The 17,231-nt window shown below is 31.4% G+C and overlaps 2 protein-coding genes across 2 annotated transcripts; both read left to right on the forward strand.

Annotated features, from left to right (window-relative positions):
* The first annotated feature begins 3,487 nt into the window (after window positions 1-3,487).
* On the forward strand, window positions 3,488-4,997 carry LOC139892085 (F-box/kelch-repeat protein At3g06240-like). Its single transcript, XM_071875122.1, has one exon. The coding sequence runs from the start codon at window positions 3,693-3,695 to the stop codon at window positions 4,785-4,787; it is 1,095 nt and encodes a 364-aa protein (XP_071731223.1). The 5' UTR covers window positions 3,488-3,692; the 3' UTR covers window positions 4,788-4,997.
* A 2,177-nt stretch (window positions 4,998-7,174) lies between these two features.
* LOC139892086 (F-box/kelch-repeat protein At3g06240-like) lies at window positions 7,175-8,684 on the forward strand. The gene has a single exon (XM_071875123.1). The coding sequence runs from the start codon at window positions 7,383-7,385 to the stop codon at window positions 8,475-8,477; it is 1,095 nt and encodes a 364-aa protein (XP_071731224.1). The 5' UTR covers window positions 7,175-7,382; the 3' UTR covers window positions 8,478-8,684.
* Window positions 8,685-17,231: the final 8,547 nt, after the last annotated feature.

The following is a 17,231-nucleotide window of genomic DNA, read 5'->3' on the forward strand; positions in this document are numbered from 1 at the left end:
CTTTTGATATTGCCTTTTGTTAGGTTATTGTTGAATCCTGAATTAGTTATATATGCGGTTGAGATAAGGTATAAGATATGCATGTCGTTGGAAAACTAGCGAAAAATTAAGAACTTTTTATTTAGATATCGAATGGTTTCGATGAACGGATTTGAAGTTATAGTCAATTGAAATTTGGTATTATTATCAAAAATTATTATTATTATCGTCGTTATTATCGTCGTTATAGTTCTTATCTAATTATTATTATTATTATTATTATTATTATTATTATTATTATTATTATTATTATTATTATTATTATTATTATTATTATTATTATTATTATTATCATCATCATCATTATCAATAAAGAGTATTATCATTAAAAATTGTTATTATTACTATCGTTATTATTGTTAAAGTTATAATTAGTATTATCATTATCATAATATCTATTATCATTAGTATTATTATAATTAAAAATTAATATTAGTAACACCTAATTATTATAATTACTATTATTATCATTAACACGAACGCGATATAAAAGATGATTAAAAGCTATTAAACAAATCGATTAGGAAATAATGAGTATGAGTATCATGATGAAATTTAAATTATTGTAAGATATTGATTTAGATAAAATTATCGTTTTTCATTATTTTTATCACTATTATTATTAAAAGTATTATTAATATTAAAACTATCATTTTTACAAAATTATTATTTTAATAAGAATATCATTATTAATATAAAATTTCATTATTTTTATTAATATGAATTACCATTTTATCATAATATCATTTTAACAAATATAATAATTATTATTATTATTACAAAATAATATAACTTTTACTTACAATTATTATTATCAATATTATTTTATCAAATAAATATGTAATACAAAGATGTTTTACTACGTGTAACATAATTACATTAATACTACCTATCATATTATTTTTATGATGTTAAATGAACTTTATAAATTTTATTACTTAAGATATATAAAAGTATATTTTATATAAAATTTTATTTATTAATAAATGAATTATATTATTTACTCTAGTAGATCTTTTAAAAATATTTAAAAATAAAAAAAACGACGATATTTAAACTATATATTAATCATGTATAGATTTTGGAAATCATTTTGAGTCAAATTGACTGTTGTTGACCTTTGCATATTAGTCTCGAGCATTAGGATTGAGATACACTATGACTTGACCTAATTCGGTAGACAAATATTGACCAACGCACACATATATATAATTAATTTAGGTTCGTGAATCCGAGGTCAACCTTGCACTTGTTCATTGACGTTATATGTATTTTTACTACGAAATACAGTATGGTGAGTTTCATTACTCCCTTTTTAAATGCTTTTGCAATATATTTTTAGGACTGAGAATACATGCGCTGCTTTTATAAATGTTTTACGAAATAGACACAAGTAATCGAAACTACATTATATGGTTGAATGATCGAAGCCTAATATGCCCCTTTTTGCTTGGTAGCCTAAGAATTAGTAAACCAGTCTACTAATTGAAGCGAATCCTAAAGATAGATCTATTGGGCCTAACAAACCCCATCCGTTGTAGCGGATGCTTTAGTACTTCGATGTTGTTTTATCATGTCCGATGGATGTCCCGGAATGATAGGGGATATTTTTATATGCATCTTGTTAATGTCGGTTACCAGGTGTTCAATTCAAATGAATGATTTTGTCTCTATGCATGGGACGTATATTTATGAGAAATGGAAATGAAATTCTTGTGGTCTATTAAAATGATGGAAATGAATGATTATGATAAACTAATGAACTCAACAACCTTTTGGTTGACACTTTAAAGCATGTTTATTCTCAGGTATTAAAGAAATCTTTCGCTGTGCATTAGCTCATTTTAAAGATATTACTTGGAATCATTCATGGCATATTTCAAAAGACGTTGCATTCAAGTCGTTGAGTTCAGTAAAGATTATGATTAAGTAAATGACAGATTAGATCATTTATAGATGGATATTACGAAATGGTATGCATGCCTGTCAACTTTCGATGTAATGAAAGATTGTCTTTTAAAACGAATGCAATGTTTGTAAAATGTATCATATAGAGGTCAAATACCTCGCGATGTAATCATATGTTATTGTATTCGTTCTTATGGATTAGGACGGGTCTTTACATCAGCCTCTCGCTCACACTCACACAAAATAAAGGACCCGACATTGCCCTGGTTTAAGGGAATGTCGGAGTTTGGTCGAAGAAAAACAGGCAAAATATGAATGGTTGAAGGAAAACGAAATACATAAAATACTTCACAAAATACAAGTTCCTAAAGTTTTTTCAAATTTGACTTACTATCAAATGTTCTACAAAAATTTAATTACACCAATCATCCAATCTATAAATAATATTAGAGTGCTCTCAACCAAGACATGACTAGCTGCTACATCAGCGTCACATCAATAATTTCTACACATGACTAACCTAGAACTGAACACTACCAACAAGCACATACTTCCTCATAAAAATTGGGATCCACTATATTAATTAAATATTGTGTGGTACAAATAATGGAACAAAATGTAAAAGTTATTCAAGCATTTCATCCGTCCAGCAATATGACTCACGAAGACAAAGAAGAAGGTGAGGAACAGGGCGGTGACTTGGGCGGATGGCTGAGCGCAGCGCTGCCATCGACGTTCAAGTGGGCTGAGCTTGGAAGATCTAACCATTGGGACTGCTCTTATGCTATACAAATAATCATTACTTCACCATTCTGTTGGGAAGTCAATGTTTTTTAAAAATTATTTTATTTTAAGTGAAATATAAAAACATAAATAAATTTTAAATATAAAAATAAATATAGATTTTTTTTATTAAATAATAAAATCTAAAATATCGTTTACCAAATTAGTTATACGTAAACAAACAGTAGTAATAACTAGAAAATGGGCCCGCGCGATGCCGCGGGGCTTTTGGGTTGCGTATTCATAGTTAACGGAGCGTATTATAGGTGTGTATATGTATTGAATATAGTTCGAGGTATTGAGTGTTTTTTTTAGAAGTATCCGTTTCGCGTATAGTTAGTCCCGTTGGGTTCGTAAGATTTTTCTGAGTTAAACGGTGGGTTCGAAAAAATTTAACGTGAGGCGAGCGGGAAGATGTGTCCCGTTGAAAATATGGGTGAAGTTTAATTAAGTTTTTTATTAAAATAATAAATTTACGCTTTACATCTCTGATTGAGGGGCTAAACTTAAAAGTTGGGTGAAGTTGTGGGGGGAAAATTGTTTTTTTTTTCCTGTTGTCGTTTGGACAGCGTGGGGGTCAAAACGATCAAACCCTCCACGAAACGACCAAACCCTCCGCTTGTTTTAGTATGTAGGGGAAAAAACGACCAAACCCTCCACGAAACTACCAAACCCTCCGCTTGTTTTAGTATGTAGGGGAAATAATTATATTATAATCATAAACATAAACCGAAGTCTCCCCAAATCAAGAAGCTCTCAAACCCTAGCTAAAATACCAATTGGGCGTTATCATCTTCTCTTTCTTAATCGGACTACAGTCCCATTTACATGTTAGAGCTATGCTTTCCTCATCGCAGAATTGATTGTAGTAAGTCACCATTTCCCCATTACTTGTTCTTCTCATTTTTGCTTAACTGCCCTCACAAACCCTAATCACATTCGCATTATTGTCTCTTCAACTCATGTCTGCCCTAAACCGCCTTCCACCTGACCTTATCGAAGCTATTCTCCCTTTTCTGCCACCTAAATCCCTAGGCCGTTTCAAATCGGTTTCAAAACGATGGTACTCCCTCATTTCCAGTCCCAATTTTATCAAAACTCATATTCGCAACTACACCAAAAACAACCCCAATCCAACCCCCACACACCTGATTTTAGATGAGGAAGTTGATTATGATGTCTACTCAGTTGATATGAAACAACTCAACACCCAACCCACACCTGCAACCCTAACTGCTAAACGCATGATTTTCCAGGAACCAATGTTTGGGATAATAGGGTCTTGCAACGGGCTACTTTTAGTCATTGATAAACATCACAACCTCTATTTAGTCAATCCAACCACACAAAAGACCTTGAAAGTTCTAGCTGGAATAAGTAATGATGAAACATATAGATTTGGTTATGATTCTTCTACGGATGATTATAAAGTGATCTCCATTTCTCATACGGGCATTTCAGATTCTGATTCTGACACCAAATCTGTACGCGTGTATAGTTTACGTAACAATTCATGGAACATGTTGCCTAATTTCTCTTACAAATGTGATTTATGTGGTCCAGGGGAACTTTTATTAAACAATAATCTTCACTGGGTAGTAAGTAGTAAACGCTCAACAATGACTATTGCTACCTTTAGTTTAGCTAGTGAACAAATTCATGAAATTGAGTTTCCTGATTCAATTAATTGTATTCGAGGATTTCGAGTTACGTGTTCCCAGCTATGTTCTATTGGTGGGAAAGTAGTTGCTGTTTTTTGTGTTGGGTTGTCAGTTCCTGAATTTGTTTATGAATTATGGGTGATGGAGGAGTATGGGGTTCCTAACTCTTGGACGAAACTGTGTATCTTGGAAATCGACATTTATCCAAGTTTAGAGTTCTTTGTTCCAGTCAGCAATCGGGATATCTTGTTTGGTAGTAGTGATACTGAAAAAATTTATATATACAATATGGATGAAAGAAGATGTACAAGTGTAGCAGTTGAAGGCTGCCCAGAAGGATTCATGGTTATTGGTACGTATGTTGAAAGTCTTGAATCACCTAAACGTTTCCGTTAGAACGAGACTTTTTTTTATTATCAGTAATGTGTATGGGTGCACATCAGACTTGTTTTATTTGGTCAAAATGAGTTTATGGATTGCACATTTGGTTTTAGACTCTATGAAATGCTGAGTTGGATTAGTAATATGGTCAATGATTGTTAATGTGAAAGAGACCTGAATTTCAAGTTAAAGTTAAGTGCAGCACATTATAGTTATCAATCATATCTTTCATCTAACTTTCTTTTAAGGTGTTTACTTTTCTATTTCTGAGTGCATGATTTCTTTTCTCAGTTAAATGTTCATTTGCTGTTGCTAACCCTTGATGACAATGATAAATAAGGGTGTTAGGTGTACCTGATCTTGCTTGTAGAACCTTGACATACTACATCGTTTAACTATGTTCTTTAGGTTTTGTGTCCTTTTTCGATACGATAAGTATGTGTTATTAGCCTGTAATGTCTGACATATTTCTTAATGGATGTTAGAGTACCGATCAATACTACGCCGTTTACCTAGAACTGTCTTTTCTCTCTCGCACTACAAGTGAATATGCTATTGACTGTTACCTTTGATTTGAACAACCTTAAAAAATCGACATCCATAAATTAGCGTAGAAATAACAGTCGTCATTAATTCTATTTCATTGAGATTGCAAATATGCCACCTATAGTTTTGTTACACAAAACTTAAGCAAGGATTTGCCATTTGCTATGAACAAGATTGAGGGGTGCGCGCTTCGCTGCTGACAATTGTATGCGATTACGATGTTTATTGACTACACATCGAATGATAATTCTATTCAATTACGATAGTTATACGAGTAGTTAAGTATATATATATATTTACATATTCTATTATATATAGTATCTAATCTATATATATATAAAATATAAATAATAATATAGATTTATATATATTATAAACAATTCTAATAAACGAAACGCTAAACAATAATAATTATGATTATGGTTTATTTGTAATAAGTAAAAGGTTAAGGTTATGTGGTTTATTTATGATTCATCATCTTTTTGTTTTAGTTTTTGTTTTGTTGAGAGGAAGAACCCAAATGCCAATCAATAAAATAGGACGTACATTGATGATTGGTAAAAATCATTTAATAAAGTAGGAAAAACTGTTTGTATAATATATAATTTATTATATATACAATATTAATAAAAATGAGTAGTTATTAAAAAGTGAAAACTTTTGTGATTTGTAATAAGTGTAAAAGTTAAACAATAATAAAGTGAAAAGTTATGTGATTGATTTGTAATAAGTGATGATAATAATAATATCAATAATCTAATAATAATAATAATAATAATAATAATAATAATAATAATAATAATAATAATAATAATAATAATAATAATAATTCCAAATAAGTATATTAGCCAACCATTAGGAATAGTAACATGCTGACGTCATCTCGACGTCAGCTATTTTGTCTTTTAGTGTTTTTTTTCGGTCTGATTATTTGACCCAACGAAGTGGGCCACTCCGGACATCCATCTAGTTAGTTATTAAAATGTGAAAAGTTATATGATTGATTTGTAATAAATAAAATGTTTATTGGTTGAGTTATAAAAAGTGAAAAGTTGGTGGTAAATTTATAAAAGCTATAAAATTAAGTATTATAATATGTGTGGTTGAATTATAAAAGATAAAAGATTTGTGGTAAATTTATAAAATAAAGACTATAAAGTTAAGTATTATAATATGTGTGGTTGAGTTATAAAAAATAAAAGGTTCTTGGTAAATTTATGAAAACTATAAAGTATACTATTTATAAGTTATAAGTTGTTTGTTATCTATATATTCATATAAATCTCTAAAATAATGATGTCATCATTAAGCTAATTACCATTTAATTTTCATAATGATGATGTCATAATTATATATTAATTTAAATAATAAATTAATACGAAATGTTTTATAGAAGGAAATAATCTCTTCTAAATTGTAATTTTAATTTTTTAAAAAAATTTAAAAGGCATTTATTATTATTATTATTATTATTATTATTATTATTATTATAATATAAATACTTAACTTTGAGCGAACTTTATTATTATTATTTTTAATATAATAATTATAATTATAATTATTATATTATTAATATTAAAACATGAATTATTTTTACGAAATTAATTACGTTACATATGTATGCGAAAATACATGTCACTATATATTTGTAAAAACAACGACAAGTTTCTTAGTCATATGGGTCATTAAAATAAACGACTTTAGCATTTACATTCACTTAATACCTAAAACATGTCATTAAATTGTTTCGTTTAAATAAACCCGTGATTTCACGGATTATTTAACTGGTATTAGAATTAGAATAAAGGGGGAATTAATCATTATTGGTACATGGAACATTATTGGCGTGAAAATCTCTCAAACCCTAGCCAAATTACGGATTGGGCGTTATCTTTTTCTTCTTCATCTGACTACCAGTTCTCCATTTTCATGGTCAGATGCTAGAGCTACTTGGTTTTCATCGTTGAATTGAAGTAAGTCATCATTTCCCCATAGTTGTTCTCATTTTTGCTTAACTGCCCTGACAGACCCTCACATTTGCCCCGTTTATTGTCTCCACAAATCATGTCGGACTCAAATAACCCAATCTCTGCCCTAAATGGCCTTCCACCGGACCTCATCGAAGCAATTATACCTTTTCTACCTTCTAAATCCCTAGGCCGTTTCAAATCAGTTTCAAAACGATGGTACTCTCTGATTTCCAGTCCCGAATTTATCAAAACCCATGTTCGTAACTACACCAAAAACAACCCCAATCCAAACCCCACCCACCTGGTTTTACTTTCGGATTCTGATGTCTACTCAGTCGATATAAAACAACTCAACACACAACCCACACCTGCAACCCTAACTGCTAAACGCCTGAATTTCCAGGAACCATTGTTTGAAATATTAGGGTCTTGCAATGGGCTTCTTTTAGCCAATGATAAACATCGTAACCTTTATATAGTCAATCCATCCACACGAAAGTCCTTGAAAGTTCCAACTGGAAAACATATTGGTACATATGGATTTGGTTATGATTTTTCTACCGATGATTATAAAGTAATCTCCATCTCTCGAATGGGCATTTCAGATTCTGATCGTGACACCAAATTCGTAAGCGTCTACAGTTTACGTTACAATTCATGGAACATGTTGCCTAATTTCCCTTACAAACATAATAATTATGGTCCAGGGGTACTATTAAACAACAATCTTCACTGGGTAGTAAGAAACAAATCCTCAACATTGACTATTGCTGCTTTTAGTTTAGCTAGTGAAGAATTTCATGAAATCGAGTTCCCTGATTTAATTAATTATATTCAAGGATTTCGAGCTACATGTTGCAAGCTGTGTGCTTTTGGTGGGAAATTAGTTGTTGGTCTTCAGTTTGATGAATTCGAATTTGAATCATGGGTGATGGAGGAGTATGGGGTTCCTAAGTCTTGGATGAATCAGTGTTTTATTAAAAAACATAGCGAGTTCTTTATCGAGTTCTTTCTTCAACTCAGCAATCAGGATATTTTGTTGGGTGATAATTGGGTGAATGAAATTGATATATACAATATGGATGAAAGAAGATACACAAGTGTAACAGTTGAAGGGTGCCCAAAAGAATACTTCATGATTTCTGGTAAGTATGTTGAAAGCATTGAATCACTTGAACGTTTCCGTTAGATCAACTATCTGTTTTTATTTCAGTAATGTGTATGGGTGCAAATCAAAACTAAGTTACAACAACTACTTGTTTCATTTGCTATTGTCTCCTTTTTGTTACATAAAATATGTGTTGTGAACCCGTACTGGTAAAGATAAATACTTTACGTAACGTATATGTATATGGCTATTAGGTACCTGATATTGCGTGTGAAACCTTGACATGCTACATCGTTTAGCTATGTTCTTTTGTTTTTGTGTCTTCTTTCGATACAGTAAGTATGTGTTGTTAGCCTGCATAAATAAATACAAAAATAAACTTAAAAGTTTATAAACTCATTTATTTAACTATACGTCACATGAACTTATACCTCAGGATAATATCATTCTCAGGTTTATTTCTTATTGGATGCAATGAAAACATGTAGATATGGTTGACTCTATACCTGAACTAAGAATACGTACACGAATCATTAAAAGTCTTGTAACAGGGCTGGATAGATTCATTTGGAATAGTTTATTTCCAAAATTTTGATTTTATAATTTATTAACTTCTCAAACATTGTATTAGATGATATGTAGATTTCATCAATAATAAATTTATTATTTGGAACGGAGGTTTTATGCACTAAAATCTCGTACGAAATGGATCAGATTTGACTCATTTCAAGCTAAAGCTATTTTTACCCCTTTCGGATAATAGGATAATCTGGATCAACCCATTTACAAGTTGATGAGTTAAATTTCCACCTATAATTTTGGTACACAAAAATTAAGCAAGGATTTGTGTACTAGTTGGTTGATCAATGATCTCAGCTGCAGCAGTTGTAAATGAATCTCATAAAAAACTGTCTAGAAGTTAATGATGCTGCAAGTTGTATCTTCATATAATGAAGTATTTATTTGTTTGATAGATTATATATCAGTATCTTTAATATCGATCAGTTCAATTCATTTTTTGAAATCATATACGCAGATAAATACCTAACCATTCAATACATATCCTTGAAAGCTAATAATCAATCCGTAAATACGAGTTTGATACTCTATAATCAATCCCTTAAGCAAATTACCACCTGAAACCTCGTCCCTGGAGGTTAGGAGGGTCAGGGAAGCATGTTACAGTTAAAATATATATATATATATATATATATATATATATATATATATTAAGCAAGGGTTTGTGTACTAATTGGTTTGATCAATGATCTCAGCTGCAGCAGCAGTTGTAGATGAATCTCATAAAAACAGACTAGAAGAAGTTAATGACACTGCAAAGTAGTATCATCCACTCCTTGAGTAACCGGTTCTTAAAAATGCCTAGATGAATTGGTCAGGGAACACGGGTTAAAACAAAATGGGTTGATCCGAAGACAATCATTTGTATTCTACACTTAATTGGTTGAAGCTGGACTTGCTCAAACGTTGTCATTTCAGTTCTTCTCGTTTTTCCTATCGTGTCTTACCAGAGTCCTTCATTGCAGATTTTTGATTGTTTTAGAAGGCATAGTATAATAGTATATTCCTAATAACCTAATGGTTCCCTTTCACTTGATGTAGTTAATCGACATACAACCTGTTATGACCGTATAGATAAAATACAAAAGATGTTGGAGCATGATGAGTAATCACTTATGTGCATACACTGAAGAACGTGTTTTTTATCCAAGATATAAGGGCAACTGTTGTTGGCAACATTAAACATTTTTGGAATACAAATAATTTATAGCATCATGGTATTTGGTAAGTGACACAAAAGTTACTTAATATCAAAACGTTAAACAATTGATACCTTTAGTAGGGAAGTATAGCATTGTCTTATCCCCTAGGCAGATTACCACTTGAACCTCATCGCTTGAGTTAGGGCAGTACAGTAAGCGTTACAATATGTGCCTATAGATTGGATGATTAGAATATGTGTCAAAAGTTGTAGATTATAACACATGGTATGATTAGAAGTTTGAGATAGAGTGTGAGTATATATAGCATCCCCGTGCCAAAAATTGTATGAATCAGGCTTGTGTTTAGGCATATATATTCGGGGCATGTTTAGCAATATTCCCCATATAAAATTGCTGTATAATAAGAGTTTACATCGTCACAAACAGCTTTTAACTTAAGTTTCTTTCAAGGTGTTCTCTCTCTCTCTCTCTCTCTCTCTTTTTTTTTTTTTTTTTTGAGTGCGTGAATTTCATTTCTCAGTTAAATGTGCAGGATAGGCTAATTGATTCATTTGCTGTTGTGTTATTTCTAATAAATGAAAATATGTGTTGCTAACCCGTAATGTTAAAGATTAATATTTTACGGGTAAGGTAAGCATATGGCTGTTAGCTATTTTCTTTATGTTTTGTGTCAGCTCCTTCTTAGCAGTTGATCAACTCTATTTGCCTTTTGGTTGCATTGACAACAAATTGATATCTTCAACTCCTAAAGTAGTAGGGGTGGCAAAATGGACGGGTCAGATAGACTTGACTTTAGGTGGGGTATGATCCCAAATATGTTTTAGGATGGTATGATGGTATTACAGTTAGTTCGGTATTCATGTTCGGTTTATTGGTACCGAAACCGAACTCGCTCCAAATCAAGAATCGAAACATAATTTCCGTCAGTTCAATTTTCGATACACGTACCAGTTGTATTTTGTTTATTTCGGGATTTTTGCCCATGCTTACAATTGAGCACAAATTGTTTTCTTCATCAAAGCAAGATTAGGCAACACCAACAACACCTACATCCGGAGTCGAACGTGTGATTTTTCCTCTTCATCGCTTTATAAACTCGAAGCCACCATCCATATATTCTAAATATAGCTTAACCTTAGCAAATTATCCATAGTTAATAACCCAACAAACCTTACAAAACCAAATCGTTTCCCAGCCGATAATCGTTTCATAGCTAGACATACGTTACGTTTCCTAGCTAGACATATGTTCCTAAACGTACAGTATTTTACTCGAATACTCTCCAACAATCAGTCCAAACCCATTTTTCTAGGAAGTAAAAAATCATAAACAAAATGAATACATCACTCGATTTGGTATCAATTATCCCCATTCTCTCTCGACTTGGAAGCCAACCTCTCGCTCACCATCACACAAAATGAAGGACCTGACATTGCCTTGGTTTAAGGGGATGCCGGAGTTTAGTCGAAGAAAAACAGGCAAAATAAGAAAGGTTGAAGGAGAACGAGATACATAAAATACTTCACAAAATACAAGTGCCTAAAGCTTTTTTAAATTCAATGTTCTACAAAATTTAAATAAACCAATGATCCATTATCCATTCTATAAATAATACGGAGTATTAGGGAGTCCCAACGGTTGGGTCCTAGGGGCCGCCCAGCCGACCGCCCACCTGGGAGCCGTTGGTAGTGGCTCGCCCAGGCTACCGCCCAGCTCAGCTCATCGTCTCTTTGCTCGTGCTTTTGTGAAATATTTGTGGACAGATAAAATGGTCAGTTATTTTTTTCATTAATTTTTTTAAATTTATTTGTTTTATTTTTGAGTTTTAACTTGGATTGTATGAGTAAAATGAATCTGTAGATGGTGAGAGGAAGATGAATGGCGAGAGGAAGATGAAGATGAAAATGGATCTGCACATGAAGGTGATATTTTTAATTTTTATTAATTGTGACCCCACAAGGGTACTGTTTATTTTATATAATATTTAATCAATTTAATTTGTAAGGTTTAAATTACATGTAATTTAATAATAAATAGTTAATAATTATAGCTATAATATATTAATATTACTCGTATTAATAATAATAAAAATATTTTTAATTTAGTTAAAATAATTAAATGTGGGTCCCAATTATTGTGAAGAAAAGTGTCTTTGTTGGGAGTATTTAGTCATGGGTTTAGTCCTGGAAAGAAAGTGCCGATGTAACGCTGATGTGACATTTAGTCCTGCGGAAGAACGAGTGTCACCATTGGGAGCACTCTTAAGCTATACAAATAATCATTACTTCACTATCCTGTTGGAAAATCAATGTTTGATTTTTATTTTTTTTATTATTTTTTGTTAAGTGAAATATACAAAATATAAACATTAATTATTAATTAATTTTAATTATAGAAGTAAATATTGTTAATGTGTGTAGGCTTCGGTAGTTTAAGCCCAAGAAAAACGGGCCAGGAGTTTACTTGGTGACCAAGTTAGAGTTTGGCCAACCCTAATTGTTTGGGCCGTTTTTATTGAGGGTCCTAAGTCTATATATAGTCTCTCAATTGTACTTGTAAATCATCACCTCCAAATTAATAATAATACTCTCTAGTTCCAAAGTGGATGTAGGTTTCACCTAGAAACCGAACCACTATAATTCTTGTGTCGTGTTCTTTTTTTCTGTGTTTTATTCGGCTAGTGTGTGTTACTCTGATCAAGTGCAGGTTTAAGCTTTAACAACTGGTATCTAGAGCTTAGGTTCTAACCCTAGCCGACTGCAGATAACAAGATCAGATCTGCTGCTGCTGTTACAGACCACGTTTATTGCTGCTGCTGTTTTTTTTTTTCCAGAACAGATTTGTTGCTGTGTTTTCAATCCAGGTGCAGCCGTCACCGTTCTCTGATTGATCACAGCTGGTGCCGTTTGCAGGTTGAACCCTAGCCGTCACTAACACCCGCTGCTGCTGCTGCTGTTACGATTAAGGTGCATGCAGCCTTCACCTTCTCTGCAGCTGATCACATCTGCTGCCACTCTTCTGATCTTCACAGCTGATCGCCACAGATAGCAGCCTCTGCTACTGTTAATCACAGCTGCTACCGCCACCAATAGCAGCCTCTGTTGCCGTCAATTCAGCCCAATTACAGGTGTGTTTTTTGCTGCTGTTCCAGATCTGATAAAGCTAAGTACAATGGCAGAAGAAGGAAGGATCAAAATTGATAAGTTTGATGGGCAAGATTTTGGGTGGTGGAAGATGCAGGTTGAAGATTTGTTATGTCAGAAGGATCTGATCGATGCCTTGAATGAGAATAAACCAGAAGGAATGAAAGACGATGAGTGGAAAACACTTGACAGGAAAGCCCTAGCAGTTGTCAGACTCACGTTGACAAAAAGTGTTGCCTTTAATATTGTGAACGAAACCACGACACATGGTTTGATGAAGACCTTAGCAAATATGTATGAGAAGCCGTCTGCTTCTAACAAGGTGTTTTTGATCAGACAGTTGGTAAACACCAGGTTGAAAGAAGGTGCTTCAGTAACAAATCATGTTAATAACTTCAACAATATTATCTCTCGGTTACTGTCAGTTGATATCAAGTTCGATGACGAAGTCAAAGCTCTTCTATTATTATCTTCGTTACCTGAAAGCTGGTCAGGTTCAGTCACAGCTATCAGTGGATCCACAGAGTCCTCAAAGCTAAAGTTTGAGAGCATTCGTGATTTTATTCTTGGAGAAGATATAAGAAGAAAGAGTTCAGGAGAACCATCAGGAAACTTGCTGAGCACAGAAGAGAGGGGTAGGAGAAAAGGCAGAAGTAACACCATCAGGGGCAGGTCAAAGTCAAGAAGGAGGAGTGTGTCGAGAACGAGGAATGATATTAAATGTTGGAATTGTCAGGAGACTGGACACTTCCGAAACCAGTGCACTAAGCCAGTAACATCATCAAAGCCAAAGGAAGTTAATGTTGCAGTTGCAACAGAAGATTATGATAACGTCCTTGTTTGCTGCATTGAGAATACAATTGATTCATGGGTTATGGATTCAGGAGCATCGTTTCATGCTACCCCAAGTCCACATTTGATGAAGAATCTACGAACAGGTAATCTTGGTAAAGTTCGTTTGGCTAATGATCATTGTCTTGACATTACAGGGATTGGAGACTTAGAGCTGAAGACCTCTTTGGGCACTAACTGGACCTTGGAAAATGTCCGAGTTATTCCTGGCCTAAAGAAGAAACTAATCTCTGTTGGACAGCTTGATGATCAAGGATATAGTGTGCTATTTGGTGAAGGTCAGTGGAAAGTAATAAAGGGGAACTTAGTGTAACGTCCTCCCAATAGGGTCTGGAAGAAACGTTACTAATATCAAATAAACCAACATATTATAATACGAGAACAAATACTATATGAATAAAACCAAATTTGCAGCGGAAGGATTAATAATGTCGTTACAAGAATTATAAATTGTTCAAATGCAGAAAAGTAAATATGCGATAAGTCTTGATCCTAGCCAAGTAAGTCATCACATAAGCAGTAGATAAGAAAGCTTGAATCAAACAGCACCTGAGACAAAACATGCTAAAGTGTCAACCAAAAAGGTTGAGTGAAGTTCATAGGTTTAACAAAAGTAGTTATCGTTGTTTTTAGACCACAAGATTTAGTTGTAAAGTTGATCTCCCGCAGGATCAAAAAGTAGATCTCGCAGATCCAAAAGTAGTACTGATTCGTGATATTTTAGACTAAACGTTTGTTTTGTTGCCCCGATGATAAGTTGGCAGTACCTTATCACCATGTTTAAATCATTATTAAGTAATACAAAGACATCACGGTCAAATGTATCGGGGACGTTACTCCCGATAGGCCTACCCCCAATAATTAAGAATGCCTTATCCTAAAAGCAATTAAAAAATATCACTGTGGGGTCTTAGTAGCATAAGCTAGTCATAGTACAGTTTAGGTTCGTACTTGTGTCTAAGTTGTTTAAAGTATAAAAGCAGCATGTGTCTCACCCCAGTAAGTATAAAAAGTGCTATAGCAATAAGAGTGGGGCTATGAAAGTCACCTTAGTAATTTGGTGAGTGAAAGTATTCCTTAAAGAGAAAGTATGGATGATCGAAGCACAGAGAAGTCAACCTAAGAATAAGTTGAGAATAGTTTAGATGTTTTGCCCGTATTATGATAAGTGTAAGTATTTTCTTTTATAGTAAGTTTAAAGAAGGTTTATCGTTTTGGAAAGGCTTTTCATACTAGACAAGCTTCCAATCTAACACTTTCAATTTAAAATGGCCTTTTCAGGTCATAGGTTTCTGAGCCACAGGATCCTTTAACTCGGTAATCCAAACTCTCCGCCTAGACTTTCGAGCGTCCATCCACTCGAGAAAGATCAAGATCTATACCCATCTAATATACCGTTCCAATACGTTTTTAGGTGCGTATAGAAATACAACACTTTATATACTTTACTTATAAGTGTTTAATATATATATATTATATATATGTAAGGATACATATATATATATATATATATATATATATATATATATATATATATATATATATATATATGTATGTATATATATATATAGTTTAAATTATGTTTTAGATCAATATAAGCACCAATAATTATCTAATGATGCTAACAAGTGTTTTATTGATTTCATAACAGTAAGTAACTTGTATAAAACATAATAAAAATTTTCTATACATTAATATTAAGTTTTGTGTATTAAATATTACTTTTTATAATTGTTTTAATAGTTAAAATGAAAATAAATAGGTAAACAAGTTTAACACCACATCTTATATTTTTCTTAGGTTCTACTGATCAAAATAAACTTAGGAAAATTTTATAAATTTTTGTTATGGTGTAAAAGTATTTATTGCTAATTTCTTTTTCGGTTTGCAATAAATCAATGTTTATAAAGTAATAATTATTAAATCAACTAAATTAATTCAACCAATAATTTTTGTGAGCTTATATTAGTATATTAAGCTTAGAAAAATTATTTGTATAATTATATTAATAGTTTAACTATTTAATTCAACTTTTGTATTGTTATTAGTTTAAATTCGAAATTAACTAGAAATATATATTCATTAATTCAAAAAAATAATTTTTATAACTTTCTTAATAGTTCCAAAGTAGTTTCTATTAATTATTGTAGTTATAAAAATATTATACCATTTAGTTCTCTTTTTATTTTAAAAAATACTGTTTTCGGCTACTGTAGCAAAACTAAAGAAAATACAAATTAATTATTTAAAATGACAATTAAATCAAACATTAATTTTTATAATTACTTGCATAACATATGTGATAAGCGAAAATTGTAAAAACATATATATATAATCGTTTACTATTTATTTATTATATATCTATATATACCGAATATAAAAAAAATCAGTTTTTGATTTTTAATAAATATAAATTCGAATGTATAATTCATAAAAATAATTTTTATAGTCATTAGGATACTTAATACTAATTATCATGTATTTACATTATTTATTATAATTAATTTCATATTTATTTGGTATTTAACATAAAACTAGCACAAAAATATGATAAAAACTAAATAAAAACTATAAAAATAATATAGAGAACTTACAAAAATAATTTTTGCAGAGGTTTGAGAGAGAATTCTTCAAGTTTTTGGTGTACAAAATTTGTGAACTAGGCTATGGTATTTATAGTTACAATTTTTGGTAAAGAGAAAATAAAAAAAATACAAAAGTTTATATAAAAAAATAACTAGTGTCTTGTAAAAAAATTAAAAGTATTTATGGCCAGTCATGCCACCATTTCAAAATATAAATAAATAAAAGTAAAGTTAAAAGTAGGAATAAAATAAATAAAAGTGGATCTAGATCTAGTTTATATATAAAAAAATACTACTTTTAAAATATATATATATATATATATATATATATATATATATATATATATATATATATATATATATATATATATATATATATATATATATATATATATATATATATATATATATATTTCATAGTTCTAAAAATGTTAACTAACTAAATTTCTATTTTTATTTAATTATTAAATACGAATTTTGATAAATATAAATATATATTCTGTATTTATAAAA

This window comes from Rutidosis leptorrhynchoides, chromosome 2, assembly GCF_046630445.1.
Source record: "Rutidosis leptorrhynchoides isolate AG116_Rl617_1_P2 chromosome 2, CSIRO_AGI_Rlap_v1, whole genome shotgun sequence".
NCBI classification, from domain to species: domain Eukaryota; kingdom Viridiplantae; phylum Streptophyta; class Magnoliopsida; order Asterales; family Asteraceae; genus Rutidosis; species Rutidosis leptorrhynchoides.

Bases quoted from the DNA above. Each gene is read 5' to 3' on its own strand.
- LOC139892085 (XM_071875122.1), top strand. From the start codon at position 3,693: ATGTCTGCCCTAAACCGCCTTCCACCTGACCTTATCGAAGCTATTCTC.
- LOC139892086 (XM_071875123.1), top strand. From the start codon at position 7,383: ATGTCGGACTCAAATAACCCAATCTCTGCCCTAAATGGCCTTCCACCG.